At 36.7% G+C, this 13,997-nt stretch overlaps 1 protein-coding gene across 5 annotated transcripts in view; it reads left to right on the plus strand.

Annotated features, from left to right (window-relative positions):
- KCNIP4 (potassium voltage-gated channel interacting protein 4) overlaps positions 1-13,997 on the plus strand; it is a 286,019-nt gene that overhangs the window by 255,174 nt on the left and 16,848 nt on the right. For all 5 annotated transcript variants that reach the window (XM_058837895.1, XM_058837894.1, XM_058837892.1 and 2 more), the window contains one exon: positions 12,095-12,164. In XM_058837895.1, the coding sequence (XP_058693878.1) occupies positions 12,095-12,164 (70 nt within the window). The remainder of the gene's footprint in view (positions 1-12,094; positions 12,165-13,997) is intronic.

Genomic DNA, 13,997 nt, shown 5'->3' on the forward strand with positions numbered 1-13,997 from the left:
TAAAATAACAAAACAAAATAAAAATAAAAAAGTCAGCATCAGATTTTGGTGGAATTTTACTGTTCTGTGTGCTTGTGAGCCCCTCCTATTTGGAACTGGCAGTACCATGTCCTGTGTTGCGCTGTGCTCTCCCTGGGGCTCACAAGTGCCAGGCTGACACTGGAAGCACAGTGCAGACCTTCTGCTTTACCAGCCAGATGCTCAGTGTAACTCATCTGCTGGAAGAGCTGTTTTCTACCACATGAGCTTTTATGTGCATCAGTTTGGAATATAAATGTTTATGTACTGAAATACGAGCAGCCAAATGTCGTCTTTGGCTACAGCTCACTGCAGCTACTTTTTTGCAGCATCTGGACTAAGCACTGCAGAGCCTGGTATTTATGTGCAATGGTTGGATTTTGGTTTCTGGGTAATCACAAACATTAGAGTAGTAACATTTGGTGCAATGCAGCTCTGATGATGTTGTAACTTAAAAATTTAGTAAGGAGATACCTCTTACTCTTCTTTCTCTGCCCATCCCCTTTTCTTCATGAGGTGCAATGCATATTAACTGTAACTGCTGTAAGCATTGTACTTTATAACACACAGCTTAACATAAAATGGTTCTGTGAGAATATTTATCAGTTGAGACAGCAGCATTCAAAAATCCCTCTACAAGGCTTTCTGGCAACCAGTTTCCTTACTTTCAAAGAATTTGTGCACAAAATTCTTCATTAAAAATTGTACTAAGTTGTTTCTCTGTTCCCCTCCAATTGTGATGCAGCATGTGGTATTTTCAGATGAGGATTCTAAGCCTGAAAAATGAGGGGAGAGGGAATAAATACATCTTCTGGTGAAACTTCTTGATGGTGCAGTTCAGCCTTTTGGGTTCTATGGACTTGACAGATAAATCTTATTTGTGCTGGACTCGGGGATCTGTCATGGACCCCAGGAATTTCCAAATTATTTTGGATATTTATATTTTTTTACTTTAAATTTCTGATCAATGTGAACAAAATTAGCTACTTACATGTTTTGTTAGAAATAAGTGAAACAGACGAAAGTCCTTTCTTTATTTCAACAGGATTAATTTCTGTTTACAAATGTCTTTAGATCAACATCTATGCTAAAAATAAACACTGGTAAATCTTCAAACAAAACAGCAAATCACAAGTGACAAAGCCTCAAGGTCAAGTCTTTCAGTGTCAAGGAAGTTTATTACAAGTCTTGGGTCAACCTGCATTTACCTTTGAGTGAAAGTGTCTGTCAGAGCCCATATTGTTTAGATCAGCTGGACATTTGCACAGTTGCATTTCAATTATGTGAATGATTCTCATACTAGCTTTCAAGTAATGGAATTTATTCAACCCAATGAATTCCATTGTGAAACATTCTTAAAAGATCTTAGATACGGTGAGTGTCAGAGAAGAAATAGGAGCCAATAACTCAGAGGACAGCATGATTCAGTAAACACAGCATGAAACTTGAAGTCTAAAGACTCCAAACTTTAGGCTTGCTGGCTGGCTTATTAACTGCCACACACCTTTAAAAGCCTTAACTATCACACTAAAAAGCCTTCTGGGTTGCCTAAGAGCATTATACCAGAGCTTCAGGGCCTGCGTGGGCTTCACATTGACAGTTGCCCAATTTAATGTCACTGGTCTGACAGCCAAAACCTTTCAGAGATCCCTGGCTATCTGAGAGATTGTGTCTCAGCCATTGATCAAAGCCTCCTCGAACACATCTTGGGAACCAAATGGGGAGTACCAGTGGGGAGGCTGGTGGCTGTGGGAAACTGAACTTTCCCAGGAGCTGGAGATAGCAAAGTTCATCCCTGGAGGAGAGAAAAATGAACACTGAATTCCTCGGTGTTAAGAGTGAAATGTATTTGAGGGAGATACTTTACCCCTCAATGGCCAAGCTCCATATCTGTCAAGAAGGAATCGCAGTAAACTCATGCCTGAAAACACACTGATCTAGGAAGCACTTTATGTGCACTTTATGTATTTCTAACAATTATTTACTCGCTCCATTTATGCATCTCTGATGCTGTGATCACCTTCAGAATGACCTCAGAAAAAAGAAGTACCAAGAGCAACTTTTAAAAGTGAACTCTTAGTGACTGAATATAGCAGTATTTCTATCTGAAATACTATCTACAAGCAATTACAAATATCAGAACACCAACATGAATGTGATTTTTCTTGTGATTTAAAATGTCAGCATTAAGCACTGTATTTAGATGCACAGGCTACCAAGTCAATAGTCTACTTCACTGGAAAAGAGGCACAGTACCACCTCTGTAATGGAGCATAAGTTACAACAGCCTATTCTCTTCTCAAAATCTGTGGGCATGAAACAAAGACAAACTTAATGTGCCATAAACTTAGCAGACTGTGCAAGAAGTTTTTATGTCCAGCAATTTCAGCTTCAATGTATCTCCATAAGGAATGATATGACTATGAGAAATGAAATCTCTTTTATAGGCCTGAACTGATTGATAGATGATTTTTTTAGATCTGTCTGATTCCCTAGTTATCTATTTTTATTCTTCCTGTTACCTGTTTTAACTGGGTAATGTGTTCTCCTTTTTTTATTTCTCTATGCTGTTCATGTTTTCATGAAAATATACCAGCAAATATCGATCACCATTTATACAGGTTTATTTAAGTATTCAATTCCAATGATTTGACGGATGCTACAAATTTTAGATATGCTGCCAAAAGCAATGTATTGAGTATCCACATTTGAGGAAAGATCCAGAACATTCTAAAGGAGATTCATATAGTTCATTTAGATTTTTTGCTGTGCTTAAAGAATTATCAGTTCATATGTCTTGCTAAACTTCAGACTTCATTCTGATGCTTTTCTCATGTCTTTGAATGATAGGAATAATATCTCCTTTATAAGCAGTAATGGTACATCCTTCCTTGTCTTATGGAACTGTTCAGCCCTCCTTCTCCAAAGGATTTAGATGTGTGGCCACAAAGCCCACTCTGGTCCTTCCATGATCACCATGGGCAGTGGTCTAGTGGTCTTCTGTTCAAGTGTCTTCTCTTTATCATGGACCCACACCCTGGAGAGACCCTTGGGCAGCAGAATAAAAGTGTCAGTGTGCTGTGCTGGTGGACTGGGCAAGCACAGAAGTGACAATGAGGTTTTCATACATGGGGAGGGGACTGTGTCTCAGACACTGAGGGCCAGAGTTCCTCTAGGATGAAGCATATTGCCTTCACTGTTTGGACAGGGAAGAGGCATTTCTTCCCACAGACCACATCTCCCTCTCACCCACAGCAGACTCATACACATCATTGCCTCAATTGTGTCCGATTTTCCCCACTGTACTTGGTGAATCAGCTCCAACTTATGCTAATGTCAGGCTCAGTTTTATAAATATTTATGTAGGTAAGCACATTTGTTCTTCTGTTTGCACTGCTGGGGCTCTTCTCCTGAGACAAAGTGTTGTTAGTAGTGGAGAAAGCAAAAACCTTTGTTAAAGGGTAAATGTATTACCATATAAAATATAAATAATGAGCACAGTGTTTGATTTTCAGTGTCTAAACCTGTCCCCATTGAATTTTATGTTCTTTGCCATTTCTTCAAGCTAGCAGGAGGCTGTAGGCACTGAAATTCCTTGGTCTTTTCATTGTACTTAGCACTAACCAAATATTGACCTGTCTGGCTTTATCACTGCACATCTTTGAACAAATGAACAACCACTCTGAAAAATACAGGAATACCATGACTTAGGACACACTTTCAGCCTATCCTTCATTCAGACATATGTCTCAGGAATGCAAAACTCAGTGTTCTTACTTCATTATTAAAGTGAAAATTTGGCTTGATGTCAGTGCTTAATATCAAGATCCAGTTGATTGACAAGCATTTAAGACAGGATATAGAATATTTTTTCACCCCTGACATGCTGCTTCTGCTTCATAAATACCTTGAGCTAAGTTCAGGCTTTTCTGTGTTCAGATATGGCTATATAAAGACGGCACAAGTCCACTAACATTTAACAGAAGGTTTTTAGCACGGTTTCTTCCTCAGTGAATCTTCCACTCTTCAAGGATACAAGGAGCTTCCAGGATAAACAAAAACTCATGTTAGAAAAACAAAATAAATGTCTCCATGGTTTTAAATAAGGGGATTGACCTACCTTAAAATATTGTTTTTAGGGACTGGCAATGTTCTCCATTCTGCTCAAAAGAATCACTCGAGTGGGCCTAATGGAGTACACCCAAGGGACCAGCACTTGCTAATATGGAGCTATTCCTTCTCCTCTCACCTAGGATTTCAGCTGATTTGAAGAGACTTGATTAAAATAATTCACATGGGAATGTGTGAAAGGCAAGTCACCAAAGCAGTGCTCACCTAAATACAGCTTTTCCCAAGAGGGTGAGCACCTTGTATTTGCCAAAGTGTTTACAACAAGCTGTACTGCTGAAGTATGGGTTCTGCTGCATTTAGTTTAATTATATTTCCTGCTTATTTGTCAAGTCAGGATTGTAAAATGCCATCCTGCAGTGACAAGTTAAGGGCAGAAACACTAAGCACCACTCAGATGCCAGGGACTCATCCATGAGGTTTGGTGTAACAAGCTTTCGTGTGAGCTTTTAAGTTCAAATCTATAGCTGTGTTGTTTACTGTTGTTTTACTGCCAGTGCTAATAATAAGAAACTAAAAATTTCACTTGTTAGTGGGCATTGCTAAACAAAGAATGGCTCTGATTAAAAGCATTTGCTGGCAGCTCGCCTGCTGAGTTGTGGAAGCAGCCAAAGTGTTGATTGTTATTTACTGTGTGAATCCACACATGCTGGATGTGAGCCAGTTCCTTTATTTCTGCTTGTTTTCCTCTGAAACTGCCATAGCAAGTAGGGGGTGGAGAGAACCTCTTGTTCATTAGAGTATCCTTCAGTGGGAGGCTTAAAATGTGGTACATCTTTGCTGTGCCATAGGGAAATATTATTGTATCTCTTCTACAGGTGATAAGTAGAAGTGACTTTTATGTTTTACCTGATGAGTCAAAGCTTGAAAAGAGTTTTTACATGTATTTCATCAATGGATGTCAATAGAGATGCTGTCAAATCAAAACTGCCACAACATTCCTAGAAATGTAGACTGTTGCCACTGAGCTATAAAATGAGTGTACAGCTCCTGTGATAGAAATGAAAATGCAACAACCTGAGGTGTTCACCCTGTGAGTCCTTAGCTGAAGTAATCCTACAGTATTTCAAATCAAAGAAGAAAGATTGAAATTAAAGTTGTCCCTTTAGACCCAGTAATTAGTGCACTGTGTTTGGGTCTGCCTTCTTTCTTTTGAGACTTATAAAACAGCTTAAGCTTTAGAGTGGTAACCAAATAGGCAAATTCATTGGAAGATTTCTGAGGTAACTCCCTAATTGTCCCCAAGCATTTCCCTAACCATTGCTCTGTATGTCTCTCATCCCATATAGCTTCTATAAAGACTGGAGAAAATATTTCTTTCCCACCATCACTATTAGCTCTCTAGGCTCACAACTGTATTCAAGGATGCAAGGCTAGAGTATATTGTTTTGTGTTCTGATCTATAAGGATTGATTCTGCAACAGATGAAAACAATAGCAAACTGTCTTAGGGAGATATTTAGGCCCTCTTGAAATAAATAAATCTGATCCAAGATATAATTTAGGTTACACATGTTTCATCATTCATCACTTTTTTTTGCTACAATATCTTTTTATATGATGTCATGGAAGTTATTTCTAAAAGTCCAAACCAAATTTTTTTTTTCAATAAAGAAGAGATGCTGTGAAAGTGATTTTTTTATAGCCCACTGCTGAGAAAACTAGCATGAGAAACCAAATTAAAAAAAAACCAAAAAACCAAGAGCTAATTCAATTTCATATAACAGGAGGTTAAATTAATAGCTGTCTCTTTCCTGATAACACAAAATACAGAAATGAAAATTGAAGTTAAAAACACCAGTGGTTTTCAATATAATTGAGTTGAACATAGGTTATTTATTAGAGAAAATGAGTGAAAATCCATCAAACTAGAAATAGATCATTATAAATATATTCATACTTATATATTGTAATACATAGTGGGAACAATATTCCACAGAGGAAAAGCATATTAGTTCTGGCCTTAAATTTTTCATCAAAGCTAATTTCCAGTAGTGTAATAAATAAAAATTAAAACTCCTCACACCACCTTTTATTTTGGGCTTTTACAATTTCTACTCTCTGAGTTTCTTCATGTGTCTTACACATGTTAATATACTGGGACTCAACTCTCCTGAAAAATAGGAAAGGCTTTGAGCTTGTTTGGTGGCCACTGCTCCTGACTGGACACCCGAAGCGCTTGTGATCAAAATTTTCCTTTACCCATCTCTTCCACAGCAGTCTCTGCTCCTCTTGTCTCAGCATGTTTCTTAGTAATGAACAGCAGCTCCTTCAACAGCCTTTCAGAAGAAAGGCAGGTAAGGTCTGGACTTGTTCCATTATAGCATAGGCCTGGGCAGACCCCAAAATGATAGGTGTAAAGATAGAATAAAACAAATTGTCGTCCTTTGTGAGTAGTTTGAGACACTGTCCTGCCAATCATCCTCCCACTGCTTTAACAATCTGGTTTTTACAGTAGGCAAACAGCAAAGCTCAAGGAGAACACAGAGTTGGGTGAGTAATAAATTGCCTGACCAAAAGAGCCAATGCAGGTATCTCTTCTGTAGTCACTGCAATTCTCATACGTGCACTGATTTCCTAAAAATGTCCTCCAAGCTCCCATTTGATGTGTTGACATGTTGAATAATAAATCTATACAAAGGAAACTAAATGTTTCTGTCCTTCAGGTAGTTTCAAAAAGAGGAGTTTCAATGCAGGAGCCCAAATACTGACAATGCAGCAGTCCAGAAGGCACCAGTTCGAAGAAGCTGATCAGAGAAATTACTGTCTAGAATAGAACAAAAACACATGGCAGATTTCTTTTTAGTTTATAGTTGAAGCAACCCCTTAAAATTTTACCAACACCTAATGGACAATACTTTGCTTGTATTTCCACCTCTGTGAATTTGTTGCTCTCTTGGGACATCTGTGGCAGGAAAACAGCATCTCTCTTCTTCTCACATAATCTTCTGTTATTTATTCTTCTAGCAGTATTTAGAGAAAAGGAAAAGAAAAAAGAAAAGGAGCATAAATAGGGTTGTCTGTGATTTCTTAAAATCTATGTTAATGAGAAAAAGTCTTTTGAACTGTCTGATTATTCCCAGGTTATTTTTTCCAATCTTAATTTCTATTGCTTTGTTCAGCCCCATTTCAACTATTTCGAGAGAGAGGTTTTTCTCTGAATTAGTTTTCTGAGGCTGCTTCACAGGCTAGTGCATGGCATCTCTTTTAAGCATATCTTTTGAGATATTTTTTGTACTACACTTGTTTTCTCTTTAACAACTTCAAAACCTTCTCTCCCCCAGACACCTCATTTTGTTTTCATCATCTACTTTGAAGTCCTGCTAGAGTAAGTTCACTTTTAATAGCTGCTGCAGGATTTTTACCCTGCTCTTGGTGTTTCTTCTATGTTGGCCAGTAGTGCAATCAGAAATCCAGAAATGCCACCCAGCCCCTTTTCACAATGATAATTTCTGACATGTGTTCTGTGCTTTTTATATTTTGGAAATAAACCCGTATCAAAAGTGAACTCTGCGTTCTAAGAGTACTTTCAGGACAGAAAATTAATCACACTTGCTCTCACTTCAAAATAAATAGGTGATGAAATCTAATCCTGATGAATATAGCATGGACAAGTTTATTTATATTTACTATGGGGAAATAAGTTACAAAATTACAAATTTATTTGTTTTTTAATTTACAATAATTAAAAATTTATTTATCTTTAGCATGCAGCTCTAATGTAGGTAAAAAATTCAGTTTAGCCCTGTTGGTATTTGGTAAATACATCTTCAATTCTAAACGTACTCCCAAGTAAAATGGCTACAATATTGATGAATGAATGTATTGAATTATAGAAATGTATTAAATAAAATAATTACATTTCTTAGGGTGAAGTATCTGGTCAGAATCAACAGCATGAAAGAAAAAGAGGCTGAAGGCATATCCTAGAAGGCACATGTACATAGAGCATTATAAGTACATGCAAAAAGAGAAGACATTTAAATCAATGGACATGAACATATATCTGAAGTGAAGCAGTATGAAAACTGAAACAGCAGATGAAGCAAGGGATGGGAAACCTGTCATGCAAAAGTCCATAACTAAAAGATATTCAAAGTTACGAAAACTCCAGCTTTATCCATCATTCAGAATTGTTTGTTATGCAGACAAAAGTCTGAGCTTTGAGTTTGTTTCTCCTTCATTCTCTTTTCTACATTTCACTGTTTCTTTGTTTTTGTGTCTTCTTGGTTTGCCTCTTGTCTGAAAAGGATGTTGATTAGGTAGTAAAGAAGAATCACCTACTGCAGTATTTTTAAAAATACTGAAGGAGAGATATCTTAGACATCAGTATGAGGCTTGTAAATAATTTACAGAGTTTGGAGTGGTTCATAAGACCATGTGCTGAAGGTGTAATATCCCAGCAGCAAAATTGCAAGCAAGAGTAATCATCAAAAGGCAGAATCATATTTATTATTCTCTGTTTGTCAGTTTATATTATTTTCTCTTTAAAAGAGAGATAACTGGACTCATTTCAAGTTGGAAATTCCCTCATTTTTATTCTCCAGAAGGAAAATATTATACATTAATGCAATTCTAAAAGATTGTCAAACAGAAAATTGCTATAACAAAATACATTATGTTCAGATCAAGGAAAGAAAGAATATAGGAAATTCTTTAAATAAGCCTCACATTTTTCTTTCAAACTATTTAATGATTTTCTTCTCTTTTATAATAGTTTAATGAAAGGTTAGATAGATTTTTTTTAGTTATAGTTGCTACATGGAAGAAGTCAGCAAAAGCTTGACATAAAACCTTGGGGCATACTTAACAATTACAATATTTAATCTCTTTCCCTGAACTGCACAAATCTCCAGATAAACACCATAAACAAGATTTATGAGTCAAGAAGAGTACAGTCATGGAGGTAAATCATGTTGGCCGCATATATTTTTAGAATGAAATTATTCAAGATCAGAAGTGTTCCCTGCCATGTAGAGTCTCAGAGGAAAGATGTGTGCTAAAGAAAGAAAAGTTTGAGCTGATATTTCTGGTAAATGTAATAGGCCAGCATCTCAGATTTTTAATGAATGTCCTTAAGACACCATTTCTACAGACCTTCAAGGATGGAAAAGGTAAAGTGTTACTGGCAATGTTGTGGCAAAGAACAGAGGAAACTACAGAACAGAGGAACTCAGGAGAGTGAGAAACTCAAAATGTCATTCCTGGCTCTGCTAATGTATAACTCTCTGAAAGTAGGTTGCCTTTTCAAGCAATGATTCTTTCAAACAGTGTGGTGGAGCCAGAGCTTATTAAGTAAAAAAACAAAAAAGAACTGCTTTTAAAGGAGGTATGTAGTTCATGTATTTCTCTAATTACAAAGTCTGCCAGCTTATTCTGAACTAACAATAAATCATATAGAATTTTGCAGAGCTTAATTCTCCTCTAACATCACAACATTTAAATGCAGTCAGGAAATGGGACTCTCAGTCTTCAGAGCTTCAGACTTAGGACTGAAGCGTTGGAGTTGTTGGCATTTCCTGTAAAAAAGGGGAGAGCATTCTTTGCAAAATGAGTATAGTTTGAATGTGTTTGTTAGCCAAGGAGAAGAGAAAAAGATTGTTTTACATGTCAATGGGCCACAGAGTTAAATGAACTTAAATGTGCATTTTGTCATTCATTGTTTATTAAACTTCTCAGGAAAAAAAAAAAAAAAGGTAACATCTAACCTGTAAAAATTCAAAAATACAGGTTTTCTCTTTAATTCCTTTAAAATGTGCCTAGCTTTTTTTTTTTCCTTGTCTGAAAAAGAAAAAATTACCTGCAGAACAGAAAGAAGCCACTGCTTCTTTTTCTAAATTTCAAAGTGCTGCATTGTTTCTTCATACTCACACCCATCTCAGGATAAAGGCTGATTATTCTTCCTCCTGCAGGAATTACACAGATCATATACCATTATATGCTAGGAAGAGGAGGTCATAAAATATTTTTGTTACATTTTCTACATTGAATAACTATAATATTATTTCAGTGAGTATCTGAAGAATTCACTGATGTTTTCTTAATTGTGCTTTGAACCCTAGTAAAACTACTGCTTTATAGTATGCTCTTATACAGCTCCAGGAGGCTTCCCAAGGACAAGCAGCGTAGTAGAATCATAACATCATAGAATCATCAAGGTTGACAAAGATGTCTGAGGTCATCAAGTCCAACTGTTAGCACTGCCAAATCCATAACTAAACCATGTCCCCAAGTGCCACACCAACATGCTTTTAAATATCTTCAGGGATGGTGACTCAACCCCTTCCCTGTGCAGCCTGTTCCAATGCTTGATAACCCTTTCAGTGAAGAAATTTTCCCTAATATCCAATCTGAACCTCCCCTGGGACAACCTGAGGTCATTTCCTCTTGTCCTATTGCTTGTTACTCATAAACCTGCTAGAAACCATAGAAACAGTGTGACCACAGTCTTTTTGGAAAGCTGGTAAAATGGAGAGAGATGTTTTAGAATGCCCTAATACCCAAAGATGAGACAGATGGGGAGATGCCGCCTCAGTTACAGATTGCTTCTTACCTAATGAAGGGTAGAGGTTGATTTCACTGTTCCTCCCAGTCCTCAAAGGCAGTGTGGCCCAGCAGTCAGTATTTATTTCATCTTACAGAGACCTGAGCTCTAACTCTGCCTGAGCCTCTGTGCCCAGGAACAAATAATCTTGTATGTGTATCTCTGACATAGATGTTTGTTTTTGTTTTTTGGCCAAACTTAATTCTTTCTTACTACGTTTGTCTATGCTTAGTTATGATCAAAAGCTGATTTAGATAAGTGACATAAAATCATAATGACCTAAACCTAAAGATCTGATATGCATTTCTCAGACAGTGCATTTGTCTCTCAATTCAAGATTACACTATTCGTTTCTTAGCAGAAGGTGCCAGAACTGTGAATATCTCAGTGGTCCTTATTTGATCTAATTGGAATACTATTTGTTCTCACAGGAAAAGTTGTTATAACACTGGTAAAAGATGTAACACTAGTTTTGATCTCCATTTCAAGTTGTTACATTTCCTGAGTTTAGGACTAGGAGAACATATGTTTGAGTCCTCAGTCCAAATAGCATGATAATAGTCAAATATATATAGATTAACCTTAAAACTTAATTTACATTTTCTTTTTTCTCTTTGTTTCTAGAAGTCCTTTTCTTTTAAAAAGCATACCTTTTTACCAGAGGCTTTTTACTCTTTTTGTGTTAAACAAGGATTTAAGGCAAAAGAGGAAGTAAGTACATTGCCCAAAGTCTTCTGCTCCATCTGGCAAGATCCAGGCTAGAAATCAGCTCTCTGGTCTTGGATATTTATGCTTGACTTAGTAAACAACTACAGCGTTCCTTCTGCTTTTCCTACCTCTTTGCATAAGTGACTTTTGTTAAGTCATTGGTTTAACCATCTTTATTCTTCTCCTTCACTTCATTTAATTTTCTTTGTAGTCACTCTATTCAGAAACTTCCTACTTATTATGTGTTACATATTTCAGTTTATGATAAAAGATCTAAAGAGGCAAAAGGATCTGCAAGGTTAGAATAAGATCTTCAGTGGCAGGGCCTTTTGAATTCATTGACTCTTCCAGTAGAATATGACTGCATGTTCTATCAGTAATACCCAAGTATTACATTCCTGCATGATTTCCATACCATTCAAATGCAGATTGCAGCTGGGGGAGCGAGCACAGGTGACACAACAGCTCCACTCACTGCAGCACAGTGGTTCTGCTCACGTGTGCCGCTCAGGTCTCAAATGAAGTTGAGATCCACAGCATAGAAGGAAATTTTGTCTCATGGGAATTCTTTAGGAAGATATTTCAGTGTGATTTTAAGCTGTCAGTCACAGACATGTTGTGGATGGTCTCATGAACACATGAGCTGAGTGGGCCAGATTGGATGGAATTAATTTCTTGTCATTTACTTTTTTTCCAGGAATGCCCCAGTGGTGTTGTCAATGAAGAAACCTTCAAAGAGATTTACTCTCAGTTCTTTCCACAGGGAGGTAAGTATTTGGCAGACAGAGTTGTACTGCAGAATGTCTGTTAGTTCCTGAGCCTGACAAAAGATCCTCTTGTTCAAATTAACAAGATTGTTGCCTCAAGCTCTGTCTGAACGCACAGGGTACTTCCTTGATAGTTGGACACGTTTTTAAGTCTGTATTTCTGAATGAAATGCAATGATATCTACATAAAATCAGTCTTTTGTTAGGAAGTTACTACCTGTGCTTGGGAACCATTGAAAAGCTATTTTCTCTGAATAGGTTATTTTTCTTTAAGCTTTCTAAAAATTCTTGCCCATTCTCTTTTATTCAGAAAACCCCTTTCTCAGTAGGAGGAACTGTAGGAGGCACTGCAGATACCCTCTCATATCAACAGCAGAACACCCCTTTAATTCTGTAGGATTTCTCTTCTTAAATATTGACCTCGATCTCAATTAATTGATTTCCAGGAGTTTTTTATTTTTTTATTTCCATTATCTTTTAGTGCAATGAAGGTAACATAAAATGTGTAACAGGTTTTGGTTTTTTTTTTTCCTTGAATCTCAGATTTCTTTCAATTTGAATTTTTTTCCTCTCTTTTCTTCCTCTTGCATTTGCTATTCAGTGACCCCTCTTCATATTCTCTTACAACCCTTCAATCCCACCGCTTCAGCTTCTCCCAGAGCTCTTGAGATTTGTGCATTTCTCTGGGAGTGTTCAAAACTCCTTCTTTTCATTTTTTATTTAAAAACCCATATTAATTGGTAGCAACAAAATATCTTCCAATTAGTTTTATTTTGAATAAAGACCTAGAAGAGAAAGAGCAGCATTCAGTGCAGATTACCATCTCTGAAATCATTAAGAAATAGGCACACTCAATAGAGATGAACAAAAGGCTAGAAGGGTTAACCTGCCTACTGATTGTTTCTCTATGTAAACGTTTAAAAAGCACAAGCTAACAATTGCAATTTAAAATATAATATTTTGCAGTTACCCTTAGTAAAAATATTTCTATGGAATTTACTACACCTTTACTGCACTTAATAAAAAAAAAATCTATTGTATTTCGTTTGTTACACCCAGCATTTTTTATGGGCAAAGATAAAGCACACCTGTTCTAAAAGTCAAAAGATATTGTGAGTAAATGTAATCTTAAAAGACTAATTTTTATTATTCCAGATCTAGTTGTTACAGAGAAGTAAAACTATTAATGTAGTTAAAATGGATATATATGGAATGTCTAATTTCTACCCCTGCTCTTGGTGTTAATGCTGATCCTTCTGCTCCTCCTCTGTCATTTAGGGCAGTGGCATCCCTTGGAGGAGGAGGTGAGAACTGCAGTGGAATGTCTAGTTAAGAAGCCAGACTGAGTTCTTAAATCTTTGAATGTCTTGTCAAAATAATGTGTCCAGCTGAGGACTTTAAATTTCAGTTGTGCCTAAAATAATGATTTTATGTATGTCCTGGTATTAAAGAGGGAAAGTCTTGAAATTTTTCCCCAAATTAAAACATGTAGATCTGTGCTCTAATTGTCTGTGTGATGAAAAACCAGGTACAACACAATGTATCATTATGACAATTCATATCTGAACAAACAAAATTATGTCTAAAAGAATTTAAGCTTCAGGGCAATCAAAGAAATTTTTCAATGTCACCCAGCAAGTCACTTCCTCAATCAACTTCCAAGATTGTCCAGGACAAGGTACAGGAGGATAACAAGGTGCCACAAGAGTAACAAAAGAAAGGAAATTACAACTAGATTGCAGCAAAAACAATGTATTTTAAAAGGCAAAAGTGGCTTTGTAAAAAGCTTTCCATGCCAGAAAGGGTACTCCAGTAATTTATTTTAAGATTCAC

Source organism: Poecile atricapillus, chromosome 4, assembly GCF_030490865.1.
Source record: "Poecile atricapillus isolate bPoeAtr1 chromosome 4, bPoeAtr1.hap1, whole genome shotgun sequence".
Lineage (NCBI taxonomy): Eukaryota > Metazoa > Chordata > Aves > Passeriformes > Paridae > Poecile > Poecile atricapillus.